This window comes from Talpa europaea (genome assembly GCF_964194135.1).
Source record: "Talpa europaea genome assembly, chromosome: 8".
NCBI lineage: Eukaryota > Metazoa > Chordata > Mammalia > Eulipotyphla > Talpidae > Talpa > Talpa europaea.
Window position 1 is genome coordinate 94,556,551 of NC_140075.1, and position 18,391 is coordinate 94,574,941.

Sequence of the window (18,391 nt, forward strand, 5' to 3'; positions counted from 1 at the left end):
AAGTATCTTAACTGTTTGTATTAGTTATTAGTTAAGATATAGTTAAGATTAGAACAGGATTTAAATACTCAAAATTACCTACATATACTATGACATTGATGGAAAACTAAATACTTCACTGAAAATATTCATGATTCTTTTTTAAGAACAATGTAATAAGTGTTTATAAATTTAAATTTAAGACTATTTGAGTTTTTCAGTTTGAAATATATAAGTTTGTATGGGGAAACAAAAACCACATTTATAATTATGTTTATGATTGTTCAATAGGAAAATTATGGTGTGCCAAGAAGAATAAAAAGAAGAGGAAAAAGGTCTTATATAATGCCAATAAAAATGATGGTAAGTTCTGTTCTTAGACACAGCTGGATTTATATCTGAAATAGGTCCAAATCTAACACATTAAACATATTTGGAAGTTTTATTTCTAGTTCTGTTTTGCCTCTTACTATAATATATATATATGCTCAAGAAAGTCATTTAGCAAAAATGATTTTCTTTTGAAATCCTATGAGTAATGCATTGTTTTGAATTCTGAGAGAAACAGGCATAAAAATTAAAATACAATTTAGTATGTATAATGTTACATTCATAGTTTCTGCTAGGATTTTTTCCTAGTTAAGCCATGAAATTAATACATGCTGCTTATAATTTCTAGTAAAATAACTGTATTGCTGTAAAAATGAATATTTTTGTCTACAATAACTCCTGTCAAAAAGATGCCCTCATTTCATAGCGCCTGCTATGTGCTTCAACTGAGTGTTTCTATTTTAATTTCATTTATTGCTAAGATTAAAAAATCCTTTAAGTTTTAGCTTCTCTTTAAAATCAAAAAAACTAATAAAACTGGGTTCTTATTCCCAAGTGACCACAACATGTTGGACCTGAGTGATGTCTGTTACCTTCATGTTGGGCACCTTACACTCAGTAAGTTCAGTAGTCACGACATCCAATTTCTTACATACCCAACCTGATACCTTCTTTGTTGGCCTTAGCGGCATTAAAATTTGCAGTACCTGCTTTGGTTCATGTTAGAAACAAAAGAAATAAAGTAGAGGCACTACTTCTTATATAATTTATAGGACTTATTCTCTCTATATCTTGAAGTTTTTTTAGGCAACAAATTAATGAAAATTAAATGTTCTAAAATACTGAACTATGCAATATAAAACTAAACCTGAGATTTAGTGCACTTTAAGAAAATATTTTCCAAAGTAAACATCTTTTAGTACAAACTTACAGATTATATAACTAAGAACATTTATTGAATTTTTAATCTTCTAAGGTTTCTGTTTCTTCACTTTTAAATATTTCTTCATCTTTTAAAACAGACTAAAATTAATTGCTTCAGCTCTATAGCTATTATTATAATATAGAAAACTTGCAAATCTTAGTCTGTACATAGGTAAACTAAATCTGTAATCAAAATGCTGTCACAATCTATCTGTATATTTAGCAGAAGGGGAAATTGAGATTTTTCAGAGGGAAAAACATTTTGGGAAAGGGGAGGAATTACAATTCTATTTCTGGTAGTGTCGTTTCATTAATATTTTGTTAGTAATAACTTCATTTATAATTGTTCTAGTTCAGGGGCAATAACAATGTTTTAGTCACCTTCATGTAGTTCATTCTCACAATAAATTCCTTGAGACTCCAGGTTATAAATTCAAGTTCTGATATTAAAGTGACTGTCTTTAAGTTCTTATAACTAATATATGGTTGACCTGGAATTTAGACAATACAGTTTGAGCTCCTTCTCTGTGCCATGCTCTGTGCTAAGCACTAGCAAGACTGAGATGATCCCTTGCCCACATGGAACTTATAGCTGAGTCGGGCTACATGTGCTCTTTTCCAGTCAGGATTAGTAATGTGAGGAAATGGCAGGCTGCTCATTGTTTGCATTTGTCCTTATCACTCCACAACTCTTGTTTTATCTGGATTATTAGCTTTAAGAATGCTACCCCAGGGCCTCCCAGTGACGCAGCTGTTGAGCGCTGGGTTGCAAAGCTGCCCGCAGCTTCTTCAGTGCCGCTTCGATCCCCGGCCGCTGGGTAGAGGGTCCCACATGGCGCGCAGACCTCTCCTGCCGCCTGTTGCTCCCCTCAGCAGTGTACTTTGTCAGTCTGCCTGTTCTGCTCCCCACTCTGACTCTGGTGAAATCTCTCACCCTCCCGCGCTTCTGACTACCCAGTGCTTGTATAAATAAATAAATAAATCTTTAAAAAAAAAAAAAGAATGCTACCCCACCTATCATAAGTTATCTATCTTGAATCATGGCCTTATATTAGTAGTAGTAGTATTCCCTCCAAAAAAGGTAAACATAAGTACAGAAAGTATAGGTAACATGAGTATGAACTGTTTTGAAGTTATACAATCACAGGCAAGTATTCCAGCTTTCTCTAAAAACACTGCTATAGCTACTATTTGTAAGTGTGCCAGATGCTGTGCTCAGCATATACTTTATTTCTGATCCTTAAACCAACTTATAAATAAAATACCCCCATTTTATAAAAATGACATATTATTCTCATTAGTTTATCCTATGATGCCTCCTCGCCCCTGCCAAAGTATTATATAAGAACCAGTATCATTACATTATATTAAACATTCAAATACAGTATAAAATGAGAATAATTTCTAGAAGGATTAGTATGTTATCTGGTTTATTTTCATACTATCCTGACAAGGATGTAATGACATGGGGAAAATACTGCTCCATTATTACCATCATCCAAATATTTGAGTGTTTTTTAAATAATATGTTGTACTTATTTCCAATTTTGTGATCTCTAAGTTTATATTTAGTACATAATTATTCCCTCTGATGGGCTTTTTTACTTCTTTTTGAAAGATTATGACAATGAAGAAATCTTAACTTATGAGGAAATGTCACTTTATCATCAGCCAGCAAATAGGAAAAGACCTATCATTTTGATTGGTCCACAGAACTGTGGCCAGAATGAATTGCGTCAGAGACTCATGAACAAAGAAAAAGACCGCTTTGCATCTGCGGTTCCTCGTAAGTTTGGATGCATTCCCATTTTCTTGTGCTTTTCAACTTTAACACCTTTAGAACCTAATTGTATAGAGCAATTTTTCATTCATTCCAGCAAAATAGTGTTGTCAAGGAAAGAGGAACTTCATTTTTAACCAAATCTTTTGGACAATTTATTACAAAGATAATCATTTTTGAGAAATTTGAAGTTTTTCCTAAGAGTGTGGTACAAGTTGTTTCCTAAATGAAGTTCAATTTGGTCCTCTTACAATTCCCAATTCAATATGGAATAAGCTCCTGTTTCCTTAAATTGATGTAGAAGATAGAAATTTAGACGTAATCTCTTAACATAGAAGTTTTATTTAAAGGTTATATAATTCCTGATCTTATGGAAATAGACTTTAGGGAAAGATGAGCAGTAGTGTTTTAAACTCAAGAAGTAATTTGAAATATGTGTAAAATATATTGTTAATTAAATGTAACTATTACTAAGATACTAAAAACATTTTCATTTCTCAGTATAGAAATAAAAATCAGTGCTAAATATTTGGCTATTAATATATCTTAATTCATACTGATCTGTATTACACAATAACTCAGAATTATCCCCTCTTCTCACTTATTTTATGCTCTTTATTTTCACTTGATTTTTGCCTAGATACCACTCGAAGTAGGCGAGACCATGAAGTAGCTGGTAGAGATTACCACTTTGTTTCACGGCAAGCATTTGAGGCAGACATAGCAGCTGGAAAGTTCATTGAGCATGGTGAATTTGAGAAAAATTTGTATGGAACCAGCATAGATTCTGTACGGCAAGTGATCAACTCTGGCAAAATATGCCTTTTAAGTCTTCGTACACAGGTAAAGCTGTTTCTGTTTAGAGTGTTGAAGGCATTTTTTGCAAAATAATTTGGTGGAAACTAGATGTTGATCCAAAACTCACAGAATCTAATTAAATTCTCATGCATTGTTTTCCCCACTTCCCCAGTTCCCTATGTGAAATCAGACAGGTTACTAAATCTCTTTCGGTTTTTTCGGGGGGGGGGGGAAATTCACACATATCTACATCTATGCACATACATATTTTCTGAAACTAAAAATACAGTGACTGTAGTACTGGTTGTACTTTTGTATTTTAGACCTTAAGAATTCACCTTGTCTGAGAAAAATTAGGATATTTAGAGGTCATTTTTATGACTTAAAATGCCATTGTTCAAGTATATTATTAACAAGTATCATAATGAATCTTTGATTGTGTTTCATGAAACCACAACTGTTTTCTGTTACTTAGCAGTCTAAGCAAAAGCTTTGAAAATTAATAACAATTCCTTCTTAGATTTTGATTTTAAAAGATAATTGTAGAAATTAGAAGCTTTTAAGATTGTGTTTGTTATGGGGTTTTTATTTTTCTAGACTATACAGTTTCAAAATAAAACTTTCCCTAATGTGATAGAATCTGCTATTTGTCATCTCAAGAAACATAGGCAATGATCATTAAAGAGTTAAGTGAGAATTGACTAAAATGGCTATCCTGAAATAGAAATTGGGTTTTCTTTGTTTAGTGGACAAATACTTAGTCTCCACTATTTCAATTATAAACATTTCACTGAAGAGAAGTATAAATATTTTTAAATTCCTTCAAGATTCCTTCTATTTTTTGAGCTAACAGGTTTACCAAAGAACTTAGAATAGTCAAGCATATGTCTTAATGATCGTAATAATGATTTGGGGTAGGAAAGGGCCTGTCCTTATAGTCCTCATCATGGTGGAGTGCTTCAGTTTAGGGACACACAGTTATGTAATGGCAAAGGCAAGATGAAAACCATAACCTCCTAATTCAAAGTCTGGTTTTTCTTGAATGCATTATTACAGAATTTTCTTTTGCACATGTATGTGACATTTTCCTTTTTGATTCTGCTTGCATTTAAGTGTCAGGCACACAAGGTTAACTGCCTCTTGTCTCATTTCTCCAACAGAGTTTTTTTAATGTGATTATTATAGTCTATATGGGACCTTATTAGCAGAGAATTTTATAATTATATAGCTGCCATCCTTCAGTGTCATTCACCTAATATTTCATTATATAACAGCAACCTAATTAAGAGAGAGAGAGAGAGAGAGAGAGAGAGAGAGTGTACGTGTGTACATGTGTACTTTATAGCTATACAATTTAATCTTTCAGTGATGGGCAGGATCTTACAGTATGAATTGTTTGTTATGAAGATGTTTGGAATATTCAGATAGTTTTTTTAAATATAGCATTATCATATTCTAGGTATATTGTTGGGAAGTTAAAGATGAAAATTATTTTAAAGATCTAAAATACCTCTTCTTTACAGTCTTTGAAGACTCTCCGGAACTCAGACTTGAAACCATATATTATTTTCATTGCACCTCCTTCACAAGAAAGACTTCGGGCATTATTGGCCAAAGAGGGCAAGAATCCAAAGGTAACATTTGTATACTATTGTACATTCCAATTGAAGATAAATATGAACATCCTGGCCTGATCTGTCATGGTTCTTCGGACCTACATGATCTTAAACGTAAAGACTGCTTATTCTTTTTGCTAATTCACTGTCCCTAAAGTTGTGATGGTTACAATGGATTCTGATTAGACCATGGCAGCTCTCTAAAGCAGGGGGCTTTTTGTTGTTCTGCACATTCCCTGTTGGCATCCCGTTTTACTGCTTCAATCTTCTTCACATAGGTTTGTTATTTCCAAGAAGCATTAGGTGACACCCCAGCCCTTCCCCACAGAAAAAAGTTCTCAGCAGATTCTTAGGGATTACCCACTGTTTTCCTGGAGACTTTTTGCGTCTGCTGGGAGCCAAAGTTAAGACTGTTGTTGCTTTTGTCTTCTTTTTTCTCATTGAAATTTTATGTTTTGTCCCTCTCTTTTGTCTTCTCATATGATCTTAAATGGAAAAAATACATTTTTAGATGTTGGACAAAGTTGAGGTCCATATTACGCTAAACATTAATATAAAATATTGACATTAGAAAACATTGACTTTTTATTTAAATGTGTGAAATGAAAGCTTTTACTGTATGTCAAAATAACAAATATTCTTCATTTCTTAAATATTTTTGTTTTATAGAGGTCACTTAGATCTCATTTCATTTGCTGTGCTCTAAATCTCTTTGAAGGCCTGGAAACACATAACACTTCTGAAAAGTCACTCAAGTATCACACTCCTTTCCTTTGGTTCTTGACTGTTCACCACAGCCTCCAGCTCTCCTTTCCCATCCATATATCTTTTTCCACTGTAGGTTTACTTATATTTCATATTCAGTTTGTTTATGAAAAAAGTATTTCTCACGTAGGCTACAGATATCAGAGACTTCCCCATCCTACATGCTGAGCATAATTCTGGTTGCTTGTCTCGGCTAAGTAGGCTAGCTGGTTAAAGTAGTGTATCAGGATCCCTTTTTCATTTTTGCAGCACACTTGTACCTTCAAAAATGAGAAGGGAACGAACCGGTGCTGCAGAGGCTCTGGCCCTGGTGAATTCTCTCACCCTCCCGTGCTTCTAACTGTACCCAGTGCTTGTACAAATAAATAAATAAATCTTTAAAAAAAAAAATGAGAAGGGATCAGAGTATCTGCTGTCCTTAACACTTGAGAAAAGACAAAAGAAATATGAGAGATGGCTGCTGGCTATTCTTGAGGAGGAAACAAAGTTAATACTCAACAATAGTCCACAGTAACTATGTTGGTAGATAAGAAATACTATGGTTGCACAAGGAAATGGATGCACATTAAGGACCAGAGTGGACTTCATTCTACATGTTCAACCTAAATTTCTGTTTTCTAACATGCATATTTTTATTTTTAGGTTGTTTTTCTTCTACAAAGATTCAGTATCATGCCAAGGACAGTACACCCTCCCAAACATGTTAGGCGGCTTTCTTTTGATTGGCAGTCTGGTAGTTCTCACATGAGTTGTTTTAACCTACTTTATTTGGAATTGCCATCTGAAATTGAGTGAGGTCTAGAAAGATACTGTTTAGGCATATTATTAAAGTGGGAATTTAATCAGTATCAGAATGTTTTAAAAGTATACAATATACGTGATTTTCAATTAGAATTTTTAATTAAAAAAATTAACCTTATTGGGGGTCAAGTATATGGTAATACCAGACTTGCTGGTAATCACAATGTGGTATTTACACATGTAGATTACATGTGCTATACCTGAAACATGCAGTGTTATAAACCAGTGTTACCTCAAAAAAGTCATTTAAAAAATAATGTAATAGGGCTTAAAAACTTAACCTTATTGAGGTATATATCACGTAAAATAAAATGTATGCATTTTAATTATACTTACATATAATAAAACACGAGTTGTGGCAAAATGTATACCTGTTTGACTACCATGCAAATAAAGATTTAGAACATTTTCATAACCTAGAAATTTTTTTCTTGCTCCTTTGAAGTTAATAACCCTTCCATTCTTCCCCGGGTAACCATACTCTGCTTTCTGTGGCACTTTAGATTTGTTTTGTCTGTTCTAAATGTTAATAAAAATGGAGCCATATAGTGTGTGTAAGTTTTCATCTGGCTTTGATCAGCATAATATTTGTAGAACTCATCTGGGTTGCATCTAAAAGTGTATTATACCTTCTTTTTGCTGAGTGGTATCCCATGAGCTAAACATAGCACAATTTTTCCATTTATTAGTTAAAATGCCGTTTGAATTGTTTCCAGTTTTGAGCTACTATGACTGAAGCTGCTTTAAACATTCGTACAGTCTTTTGGCCAAAATATGTTTTCATTTCTCTTGGATAAATCCCTAGAGGTAGATCTGCTGGATCAAAAGTGGAGAGAGTGGGCATTCTCGTCTTGTTAGAGGAAAAGATTTTAATGTTTTAGCATTGAGTATGCTAGCTGTAAGGCTTCTCATATATGGCCTTTATTATTTATACAGTTTTTATTATAAATGAATGTTGAGTTTTATTAAATGCTTTTCTGGTATCCATTACGATGACCATATGATTTTTATCCTTCATGTTGCTCATGTGTTTTCTCATTGGTTGTTTTGCAAATGTTGAAACATCCATACATCCCTGGAATAAATCCCACTTGTTAAGGGTGTATGATCCTCTTAATATGCTGCCAAATTACTAGTATTGATAGAGACTTTTTGCATCATATATTCATTGGGGATATTGTATCTTTGTCTAGTTTTGGTATCAGGGTAATGCTGACCTTGTGAAATAAATTTGGAAACATTCCCCCCTCTTCAGTTCTTTTGGAAGCATTTGAGAAGGATAGGTATTAAATCTTCAGATGTTTGGTATAGTTCACTGGTGAAGCCATCTGATCCTGGACTTCTGTTTTGGGGAAGTTTTGGATTACTGTTTCAATCTCCTAACTAGTAAATCCATCTATGGATTGTATGATTGTATGATTCTAAGAATTGTATCATTCTAAGATTGTATGATTCTAAGAATTTATTTTGAAGCAGTTGTCCAATTTGTTGTTACATATATGTTCATAGTAGTCTCATGGTTTTTTATATTTCTGTGTTATTGGTTGTAACTTCTTTCATTTTTTATTTTATTTGAAACTCTTTTTTTCTCTTGGTGAATGTAGCTTAAAGATTTGTCAATTTTGTATATCTTTTCAAAGAATCGGCTCTTATATCGATCTTTTTTTTTTTCTATTGTCTTTTTGGTCTCTTTTTCATTTATTTTTCACTCTAATATTTTTTTGTTTCTGCTAATTTTGGACTTTGTTCTTTTTATAGTTCCTTTAAATATAAAGTTAACCTTATTTGAGATTTTTCTTATTTCTTGAGGGTAGGCTTGTATTGCTGTGTATTTTCCACTTAAAACTGATTTTGCTGTATCCCATAGATTTTGGTGTATTTTTATTTATCACTAATTTTTTTTTATTTTGCCTTTGATTTGTTGATCCAGTAGTAGTTCAGTGGTATGCTTAATTTCTAAATTTTTATGATTTTTTTCCAATTTTCTTATAATTGATTTCTAATTTCATAGCATTGTGGTAAAAAAAAAGATACGTAGTAAGTTTTCAATCTTTGTAAATTGAGAATTGTTTTGTGGCATAATGTGATCTGCTGTGCAGAATATTCTATGTATACATGAGAAAAATTTATGACCTGCTGCTTTTGGATAGAATGTTCTGTATATATCTATTAAGTCCATCTGTGGGGATACAGTTGTAAACCCCACTGGCCTCCAGATCAGGTGATTTTGGGGTGTCCCCCTTGGAGATAACTGTTAAGAATCAGAAGGCTAGTAAATGCTAGTATACATGCTCCTTTCTTGTAGTTACCAGTGAGACTTAACAAGACCTAGAGCAAGCGCAACGATGCATGCCCCAGCTTACAGCCTGAGAGCTCCTCTGGCTTCAGTGGAGCCGCAGGCTGGGCAGGAGTATAGTGAGTCCAGCAACATTAGCAAGATAAGGGAAACACTACATGGCACTCACCAGCACCTCAGTACCCAGAGAAAGTTCCATCCGACGATTGCCCCTGGCAGATGCTAAGATTAGCTAATGATTCTCCTTCATGATGGTGTAGGCACTTTTAAAATTGCCTTTATATAGGTTCTCAGGGTGAGTGAATCTGAATGTTCCCTTTAAGAGCAGATTTTCTGTTCCCTACTGCCTTTTGGGGTCTCCAGTTCATAAGTATTGTTGGTTTTCAAAGCCAGTTGTTAACAGGGCTCGGAAAGAATGTTCTTTCTCCAACCCAGATCCAAGGGTTACGTGAGGTGGGCATGAACCCTCACTTCTCAGGGAGAAGCTCGGCATTTGTGAGATACCACTTTTAGGTTACCACTCTGGAAGTGGGTATTTTTATTTGGTGAGACCACGTCTGCCTCTGCCTCTCCTACCTATTTCATTGTGTGGTTGTTGTTGTGGAGAATCTGTTCCCATTTTCAAATATTTTTCACTGGGAATTGTCCCATATGCAGCTGTGTATTTGGTGTATCCATGGAAGGAGGCGAGCCCTGGATTTTCTTGAACTGCTCCTGTCCTCCCTTTGTATTTTTTCTTAATCCTATCATTTGAGATCAGAAAAGTTTAATAAAGTACACTTTTTTATTCTTCTTAAGGTTAATGATTTTTGTGCACTCTGGAAATTTTGCTTACTCTGAAAGAATATTTACCCTATGTTTTCTTCTAAAACCTCTTAATTTCTACTTTTAGATCTATGATCCCTCTCTTTTTAGATCTCTGATCCCTCTACTTTTAGATCTATGTTTGGTTTAATGTGCAGCAAGGTTGATTATTTTTTCTTTTAAGCCATGTTTTGTTTATAATCAGGTCAATAACCAGTTTCTCTAGCATCATTTCTTAAAAAAAAAAATTATGATTTCTCCCATTGAATTACATTAGTCACTGTTGTCAAAAATGACCTGATCAAATATGTCTGTGTGTGGAGTTGGAGTAGAATTATTTCTGGACTCTCTTCAGTATTTATGCTGATAAAGTGTCTTAGATTACTGTAGCTTTAAGTCTTGAAGAACAGATATAAGAAAGAACGGACAGTTACTGATACATGCTACTACATGGATGACGCTGAAAACAATTTAAAGGAAAGAAGCCAAAAAGAACCAATGATATATGATTCCACCATGTGGAATGTCTAGAACAGGCAAATTTATAGAGATCTAAAGTAGATTAGTAGGTGCATAGGGCTGAAGTTTGGTAGAAAATAAGGAGTGATTGCTAATGGATATGGTTTATTTTGTGTAGAGGTGATGAAAATGTTCTCAAATTGAGATGTTGATTATACAACTCTGTAACTCCACTGAACACTATTGAATCATATACTTTAAATGGGTGACCTGGGTGACTTATGAATTATGTATCAAGAAAACTTATTGAAAACAAACAAAAAAAAATCTCAGCGGTCTTTCCTGTAGAAATTTGGATTTTTTAAATTTATATGGAAATTAAAAACCAAATCTAGGGCCTCCCCGGTGGCGCAGCGGTTGAGCGCTGCGTTGTGAAGCAGCCCGCAGCCTCTGCAGTGCCGGTTCAATCCCCGGCTGCATCCCGGTCACCGGAGGAGGGTCCCACATGGCGTGCAGACCTCTCCTGCGGCCCGCTGCTCCCTTCAGCAGTGTACTTCGGTCCTTCTGCCTGCTCTGCTCTCCCTTCTGGCTCTGGTGAATTCTCTCACCCTCCTGCGCTTCTGACTGTACCCAGTGCTTGTATAAATAAATAAAAATAAATCTTTAAAAAAAAATGATTAAAAAAAAAACCAAATCTATCTTAAAATTGGAAGACTTTTATCTTCATTACTTTATTGACTGTTTTCTACTTAATTGACTTCTGCTTGTTTTTATTTTTTCCTTATATTTATCATAGTTTGTACCTCCTCTAGTTTCTAAAGATAAAAACTTAATTTTTAAGACATTCTTATTTTCCAGTATAGACATTTGAAGTTAAAAATACCCCTCTAAGCATTTAAGTTACATCCCACAAATTTGGAGGTTTTTTTTTTTTTTTAAAAAAGATTTATTTATTTATAAGCACTGGGTACAGTGAGAAGCGCGGGAGGGTGAGAGAATTCACCAGAGCCAGAGTGGGGAGCAGAACAGACAGGCTGACGAAATACACTAAAGAGGGGAGCAGCTGGCCCGGCAGGAGAAGTCTGTCGCACCATGTGGGACCCTCACCCGTGGCCCGGGAGGCTGCCCAGCGCTCAACCACTGTGCCACCAGGGGAGGCCCAGAGGTTGTATTTTTCATTATCATTTTGTTTCATTATCATTTTGTTAGAAATACTTTCTAATTTCCCTAGTCTTTATCTTCTTTAACCCATGGGTTATTTGGAAGTATGTGTTTTCTGCCTGTTGAGATTTTAAAAAAATATCTTACTGATTTATAATTTCATTGCATTCAGAAAACTACTCTGTAAGATGTGGATCTTTCAAAATTTGCTGAGCCTTATTGTATGGCTCAAATCTGGTTATGTGTTCCATGCACACCAGTAATACATCTACAGTTGTTGGGTGAAAGGTGGTGTTTTTCATTGCCTTTTATTCCACTTACATTTTTTCTCATTATTTCCAGCATTGTTTCAACATGACTAATAAAAATGTCAAGTAAAAACAAATCCTTGATTTTAACTCTATGAAATTGTGCTAACTAGGAAAGTGAAGATGTTACTCAATTGTATATAGAATGTACGCAATCATTTGTCCTTTTATCTGTTCTGCTAAAATGGGGAGTTAGAAAGTAGTGAAGTGATAGTGTAAACTGATGTGGTCAATTTTTAGTCCAAAATTTTTCAAGCAAAGACCTCTTGGTGCTTAACATTTACATTTCAACACTAGCACCACAAAGTTTAGATTCTGTTTTGAGTTCTGGAATGTTCTTTGAGTAATCTTGAGTTTTGAGAAGACACTTAAGAATGTTAGTGTGTTCAGTTCCATGGTGTAGTAGAGTCCTTGCTAGGGAACAGAGGATTCTATGTGCCATAGCCAGATATACCGCATTCCAGAATGGAAATAGCCACACAAGAAAGTGCCTCAGGACAAGCCAGAACTGTCATATTTTTACTGTTTTCCTACTGTTATAAAAGTTCAAGCAATTGAATAATAGGAATTGTTTTTGTATTATGGGCCTAATATACTACTAATATGTGTTACTTGCACATCTGAGAACTTTTGGATTTGACTTTAATTAGTTCTCTTCTTGACAAGGATGATTTTAGGGAAGATTCACTTTCTTGAACATGTATGCCTAATAATTAGAGAATTTTAGAAAAGTTTTGCCCATAGCTTTGCCAGCTGTTTTTTATCCACTATTTTAAAGTAGCCTGCTCTGAAATTCTTAAGATACCTTTTTGCATCTCAGAAACCTCCTTTGTATATTGAAAAGAGGGAAGCAATTTAAAGTATTAAGCGGAGTATTTGACCAGCGGTGCTTTTATAGAAAAAGCTATCTATTCTATTCTTTTATTTTCCCACGTTTACTCTCTATAACAGCTGTAAACGGCAAGGGCTCTTTATAAAAGTCAAATGTAGATGGTACTTTGGGTCCTGCCACCCATAACTCCAACCAGGAAAATTCACTCTGTTAAGAAGGTGTTATTTTTAGGAAGAGGTCACGGTGCCCTAAAATATTTGAAAATATTTGCTCTTGAAGCCTCTAGACTTGAGGTTAAGACAAAAATATGTGAAAACCTAACTAGCAGTATAAAACAGAATCTGAGTCCTAAATGATTCACATTGTGAGTCCTGAAGATGCCAAAGCAAAGGGAACCACCATAGCCTTGGCAGAGTTAGGGAGTGAAGGGGAGTTTCCAAAGTTGTTAAGAGAGATGAAGGAAAGTTAAAGTCATTTCTTGATGTCTTTGTCTCTGACTCATGGTATATTTTGATAAGGATTAGAATTACCTCACTGTGTTTTAATCTTCTCTTTGCAGCCTGAAGAGTTGAGAGAAATCATTGAGAAGACTAGAGAGATGGAGCAAAATAATGGCCACTTCTTTGACACGGCAATAGTGAATTCAGATCTTGATAAAGCCTATCAGGAATTGCTTAGGTTAATTAACAAACTTGATACTGAACCTCAGTGGGTGCCATCCACTTGGCTGAGGTGAAGGAAACATCCATTCTGTGGTATGAATGAAGTTGATTTGGCAAATTGCCGATAGAAAGATAGCCTTGATACTTCAGCTCTGAGGATACCATGGCATGCAGTATAAGCTGTAGACCTTTTCTTAGATCTTAAACTAGTGAGAAGTTCCCTTAGGCAGTTTGTGCACAGCAGTCTTTATTCTCTGTACATGACTTTAGAGGTTCTTGCCTTATTTGGGGATTCTAACAGAAGCTTTCAACATAACAGTTCCATTTTATCCATGTTCACTTTTTTCTGCCTAGTAATATTTCCATGAAAAACATGTATATAACAGTCCATGTCTCTCAGAGTTATAAATATTGGTGTTATTTTAACAATTAATTTAATGACCTCAAGGGAATGGGGGTGGGGGACACTGTGTTTCTGTGTACTGGACAAGATAGTACTTGGTTGGTTAAAAGACTGGTTTAGTCATCAGAAATATTATTCTGAAGGAAAAAGACAAAATGGTGCCATTTGGGTCTGGAGCTGCTCTGTTAGACTTCATTAATATGTTTTCAATTTTGGAAAAAAAAAAAAACATTCCGTTAGATGTACTGGTTTTTTAGCTCAAACTTTGTGGATCAAACTTCACTGCACATTCAGCAGACTCTGAGCTAGTGAAAACATATACAACATATGCTTATCTTTTTAAAAATATGATTTTCTGAATTTTAAATTGTCAAAACTAATTTGATAACCTCACTTCCTTTATCTGCTCTGCATAGTACAATATTTTTATGAATGACGTGTTCATATAGTGTTGACTTAAGTTCCTCATGATGCAAATAGATTTTTATATACATGAGGACACAGGCTATTTGACAGTTTTGCATTTTTACATAAGCACAGTATAATTCGACTGTGCTATATATAGGTAATAAACTGGAATTCTGTGATGAATATAGCTGCTGTACTATATAATATTTAACAGATTTGATAGATGTTCATTGATTATACATTATACTTGTTCAGCATTGGAATAAAATTACATCCTAGGAAATACCATGAAAATTGACTTTTAGATCAGAAGGAAAGGACGACCTGAAAGTCATTTGAACATTTTAGGAAAAGAAGATGGGGGTGGGGGGTTGGTTATTTAGCACACAGAAACAGTTCTGTGTCGTAACAAGATCTGCCTCTTATAGCCAGAATGGAACAGCTTGCTAAATCATGTTTAAGCTAACAGGATTTTCGTACTGTTTCTTTAGCTGTAGCTTTAAAATTCAATTTCTGTAAATGGCATGGAAAGTTGTAGCCTTTTCATGCCTTTAGAGATGGTGTGATGTGTGACAAACAACCTTAAATGTGAATGTCTTGATTTTATTTTTATGAAGATTTTAACTACAGCATTTCCTGTTCCCAAAGCTAAACACTGGAATAATATTGAGTTGTCACTTAATTTAACATAGCAATTGTTTTTAATAGATAGTGTGTCTAAGTGTTATATATTTGATTTTTTTCTCTTCCATATAAGTTTATTTGAACATACTTTATATGTTGCCTTTTTCTGTTCAAATTCACATGGCCTTGAAGTCAACCGGGGAGTATGTCTTACAGGGAAATAACTTTCAAATATATTAATTCCTTAGGAAGAATGTCACATTCCCGAGAGAAGGGAAGGATGCCATCCATATGGTCTGATACACTTCAGTTTATGGCATGAAAATGTGAAGGTCACACTCATCTTCCACACTGAAGGGCAAGGAATATAAGCACTTAATTTCCAGTTTTCCAGATTACTTTCTCCTCAGGAATGAAGGGTAGTCCTTGGAACACAACGGAATTTTGTGCGCTGCTTATAATAACTGACAACTATTTTAAAAGCTAAGATCTAAAATTTTGGCAATTTAAGTTAGACTGAGATTTTAGGTAGTGTCAGTTTGTGGCTTGTGCCAGTCCCAGTCTGCCATACTGTGGCCACATACTATTAAGATGCAAATAGTTTTAATAAGCAGATCTCCTACCAAGTCACATGCCATGCCATACTGTATTTTCGTGAAGTCTAAGGTGACAGGAGATAGTTTAGGGTTTGTTGAAGTCCTGTAGTTCTCTCCTTCCTCGTCAGAGTAGTAGAGGGATAAAAATGTTTTTGTCCCAAACTTTTCTCAAGCCTAGTGAATGGATGTGCTGATATTCAACACAGTCCCTAAACAAAGTGAAACTGAGTTGTTGCTGACTTCTTCAAAGAAAGACAGAAAAAGCCTTGCTATATCTCCAGCTGCTCTCGCCACTTCCATTTCCTGTCCCTCACTGGTTCTGAGACCCCAGTGTGAAGGTCTTACCCACTTCTAGGAATGCTACCATCAACTAATGCATATGGGAAATCCAAATAAGGAAATAGCATCCTTTGATAAATTTTCTTAAGTCAGAACAAACATAAGGAGAATAGTATTTAGACTAATCCAGATTTGCTTTCTATGAAAATCTAATGTCTGGATTTTTTCCCCCTTTTCATATGATCTAAGGAATAAGTATTGTTAAGAATGATTTGAATGTAATTTTGTGAATTTGTGTGGAAAATATAAACCAGGGATTTAGCCTTAATAATAAAGGTAACCTTTCTGGCATCTATTGTTAATCTGCCTTTGTACTCTTACCCTATATCTACACTCTGTTATTTTGAGAAGTCATACTTACTGCACACTGTATTATAAAATAAAAAGTAAAATTATATTTGAAATTTAAAAGAAAAAGTATTTTCTCTTGCTGTGCTTATGTCCTTAGCCATACAGGGTTTTAACATACCTAATGACTACCCAGTGTTCAAGTTTTTGCCAGAAGTAAATCCATTGAAACCTCAAAATGAAGCCTTTTAATTTTGTTCTTCACAGTGGGGGTGGAGGGTGGTGCCCCCTGTTGGCAGAGATGTATGTTCCGTTTTCTTAATTGTTAAAAACAAAACAAACCCTATATTAAGACAAACAAGGCTGTGAACTTGAAAGTATTCTGGAGAGGGTATGTAATACTTGGGAAAATTATGATTATATGCAGCCAAGGATTTGGGGACACTGAGCATAGGATATGACTTATTAACAAATATGTAGTTCATTTCTCCATTTTTCATTTCTCCCTTTTTCTTCTAAACCACTCAGTCTGCCAAAAGAAGGAAAACATCCAACAGTTTCACACATACACACATGCTGCCCTGGTCCACCTTTCTACTCCTATTCCTGATCTGTTCCTGTGCATCAGAGCACCCCAACCCCACACAACAAATTGTCCACTATTTTCTCCTGATTTCTTAACAAATTTTATGCTATACCATAAAATCATTTGCACTTCTGTAGGAAGTTTAGCCAAAGCCAATAACTAGAGTTTTAAGAAGCCACAGGAGAAATGTAGGGCACTTTGGCTCAACACTTTTAATGTAAATGTTGAATTTACTTAAAGACCCTAAATAATCTGGTTCTCTGTACCTACCTTTAAGCCAACATTTGCCTTCAAGAACAATAGTACATACTGCATAAGAACCAAGGCTCTGAAATCAAGAGGCATTTGGTCTGCATATCAACTGTGTTGTCTCACCTGAAAAAGCCTGTTTCCTCATCTGCAAAATGGAGATATTTAACATCTCACCAGGGTATTGGGAAAATTAAATGTTAAGCAGTTAAATATTGCCTACTTTCAAAAGATTTGTGAACTCGATGTTTTTTCCCCCAAACACTACTAAGTTTACATTTAATCTAAGACTTTATTTGGTGTACAAGATTTCCTAAAAATCAGCTCCTCAAGTTCAAATACAAGTCTGAAATACGGTGAATACAGAAAGGATGTAAGTTAAAAGTATAAATTCTAGAGGTAGACTGCCTGGATTTAAATTCTAGATATATATATATATATATATATATATACCTGCTTCTAGATTTCTTATCTAGGACCAATTATTTAAGTTAAACTTAAATTATTTAAGTTTTAATCCTTGGTGGGATTAAAAATAATATATGCCACTTATTGTGATGATGATATAAAAAACCTGGCACATAACTAAGATCTATTATTTTATAGGTTAATGTTTGCAGAACTATTTTTAAAAAACCTCAGTCACCTGATATGGCCACTCAAATACTTCATCTTATATAAAAGATAGCAAATTATAAAATAGTGAAAGTTGTTACTTATTCCTAATTTGGAATTACTATTTTTTCCACAGATTGGGAAAGAAGGAAGTATTAATAAACTTAAAACACTGATAATTGAAGGGGGGGGGACAGAGGGAGAATACCCACCTCCTACGTGTCTGCAGAGGAAGCTCTTTGCAGATGACAATCCCATGTGCTGAGCATAAGAACATGATTAGAACAGTCCATTTTAAAACCATTTTACTCTTTATATCATAGTTACATTTAAATTGGCAGAACTGCTGCCAGGACAGGACAGAGATCTGTCATGCATGAAAATTAGGTTTTCAGAAAGCTTGAGGAGGGAAGTACCATAGTAACACAAGGATAGCTGCATCAATCTCAAGACAGCCCCAAGGTCTGAAGTGGGTAGGAACAAAGGGTGCCCAGCAGTAGTTGGCCTACATGTGCTGACCTGAGACACTGCTGTTTCCTAATGGGTATTTTCTAATGGTAAATGGATCATTTGAAACACAGATGTCAATGGAGTAGGGTGATACTTCAGAGTAAGTGCAGACACTGCTATATGCTCCTGCGATGTTTCTACAAATCTCATCTGTGATAAACGATTGCTGAAATGTGTTTCCACAAAGATGACCCCATAAGTGGAAATCTTAGGCCAAAAAATAAATAGCCACACATACCAAATCTATACACCATGAAT

The 18,391-nt window shown here is 34.8% G+C and overlaps 1 protein-coding gene across 1 annotated transcript in view; it reads left to right on the forward strand.

The window, feature by feature from the left end:
- PALS1 (protein associated with LIN7 1, MAGUK p55 family member) overlaps positions 1-13,589 on the forward strand; it is a gene marked incomplete at its 3' end in the record, with an annotated part of 50,132 nt that extends 36,543 nt beyond the window's left edge. Inside the window, exons 9-13 of the mRNA XM_084240046.1 lie at positions 271-342; positions 2,852-3,019; positions 3,654-3,856; positions 5,335-5,445; positions 13,413-13,589. Of these exons, the coding sequence (XP_084096172.1) occupies positions 271-342; positions 2,852-3,019; positions 3,654-3,856; positions 5,335-5,445; positions 13,413-13,589 (731 nt within the window). The remainder of the gene's footprint in view (positions 1-270; positions 343-2,851; positions 3,020-3,653; positions 3,857-5,334; positions 5,446-13,412) is intronic.
- Between the last annotated feature and the right edge of the window lie 4,802 nt (positions 13,590-18,391).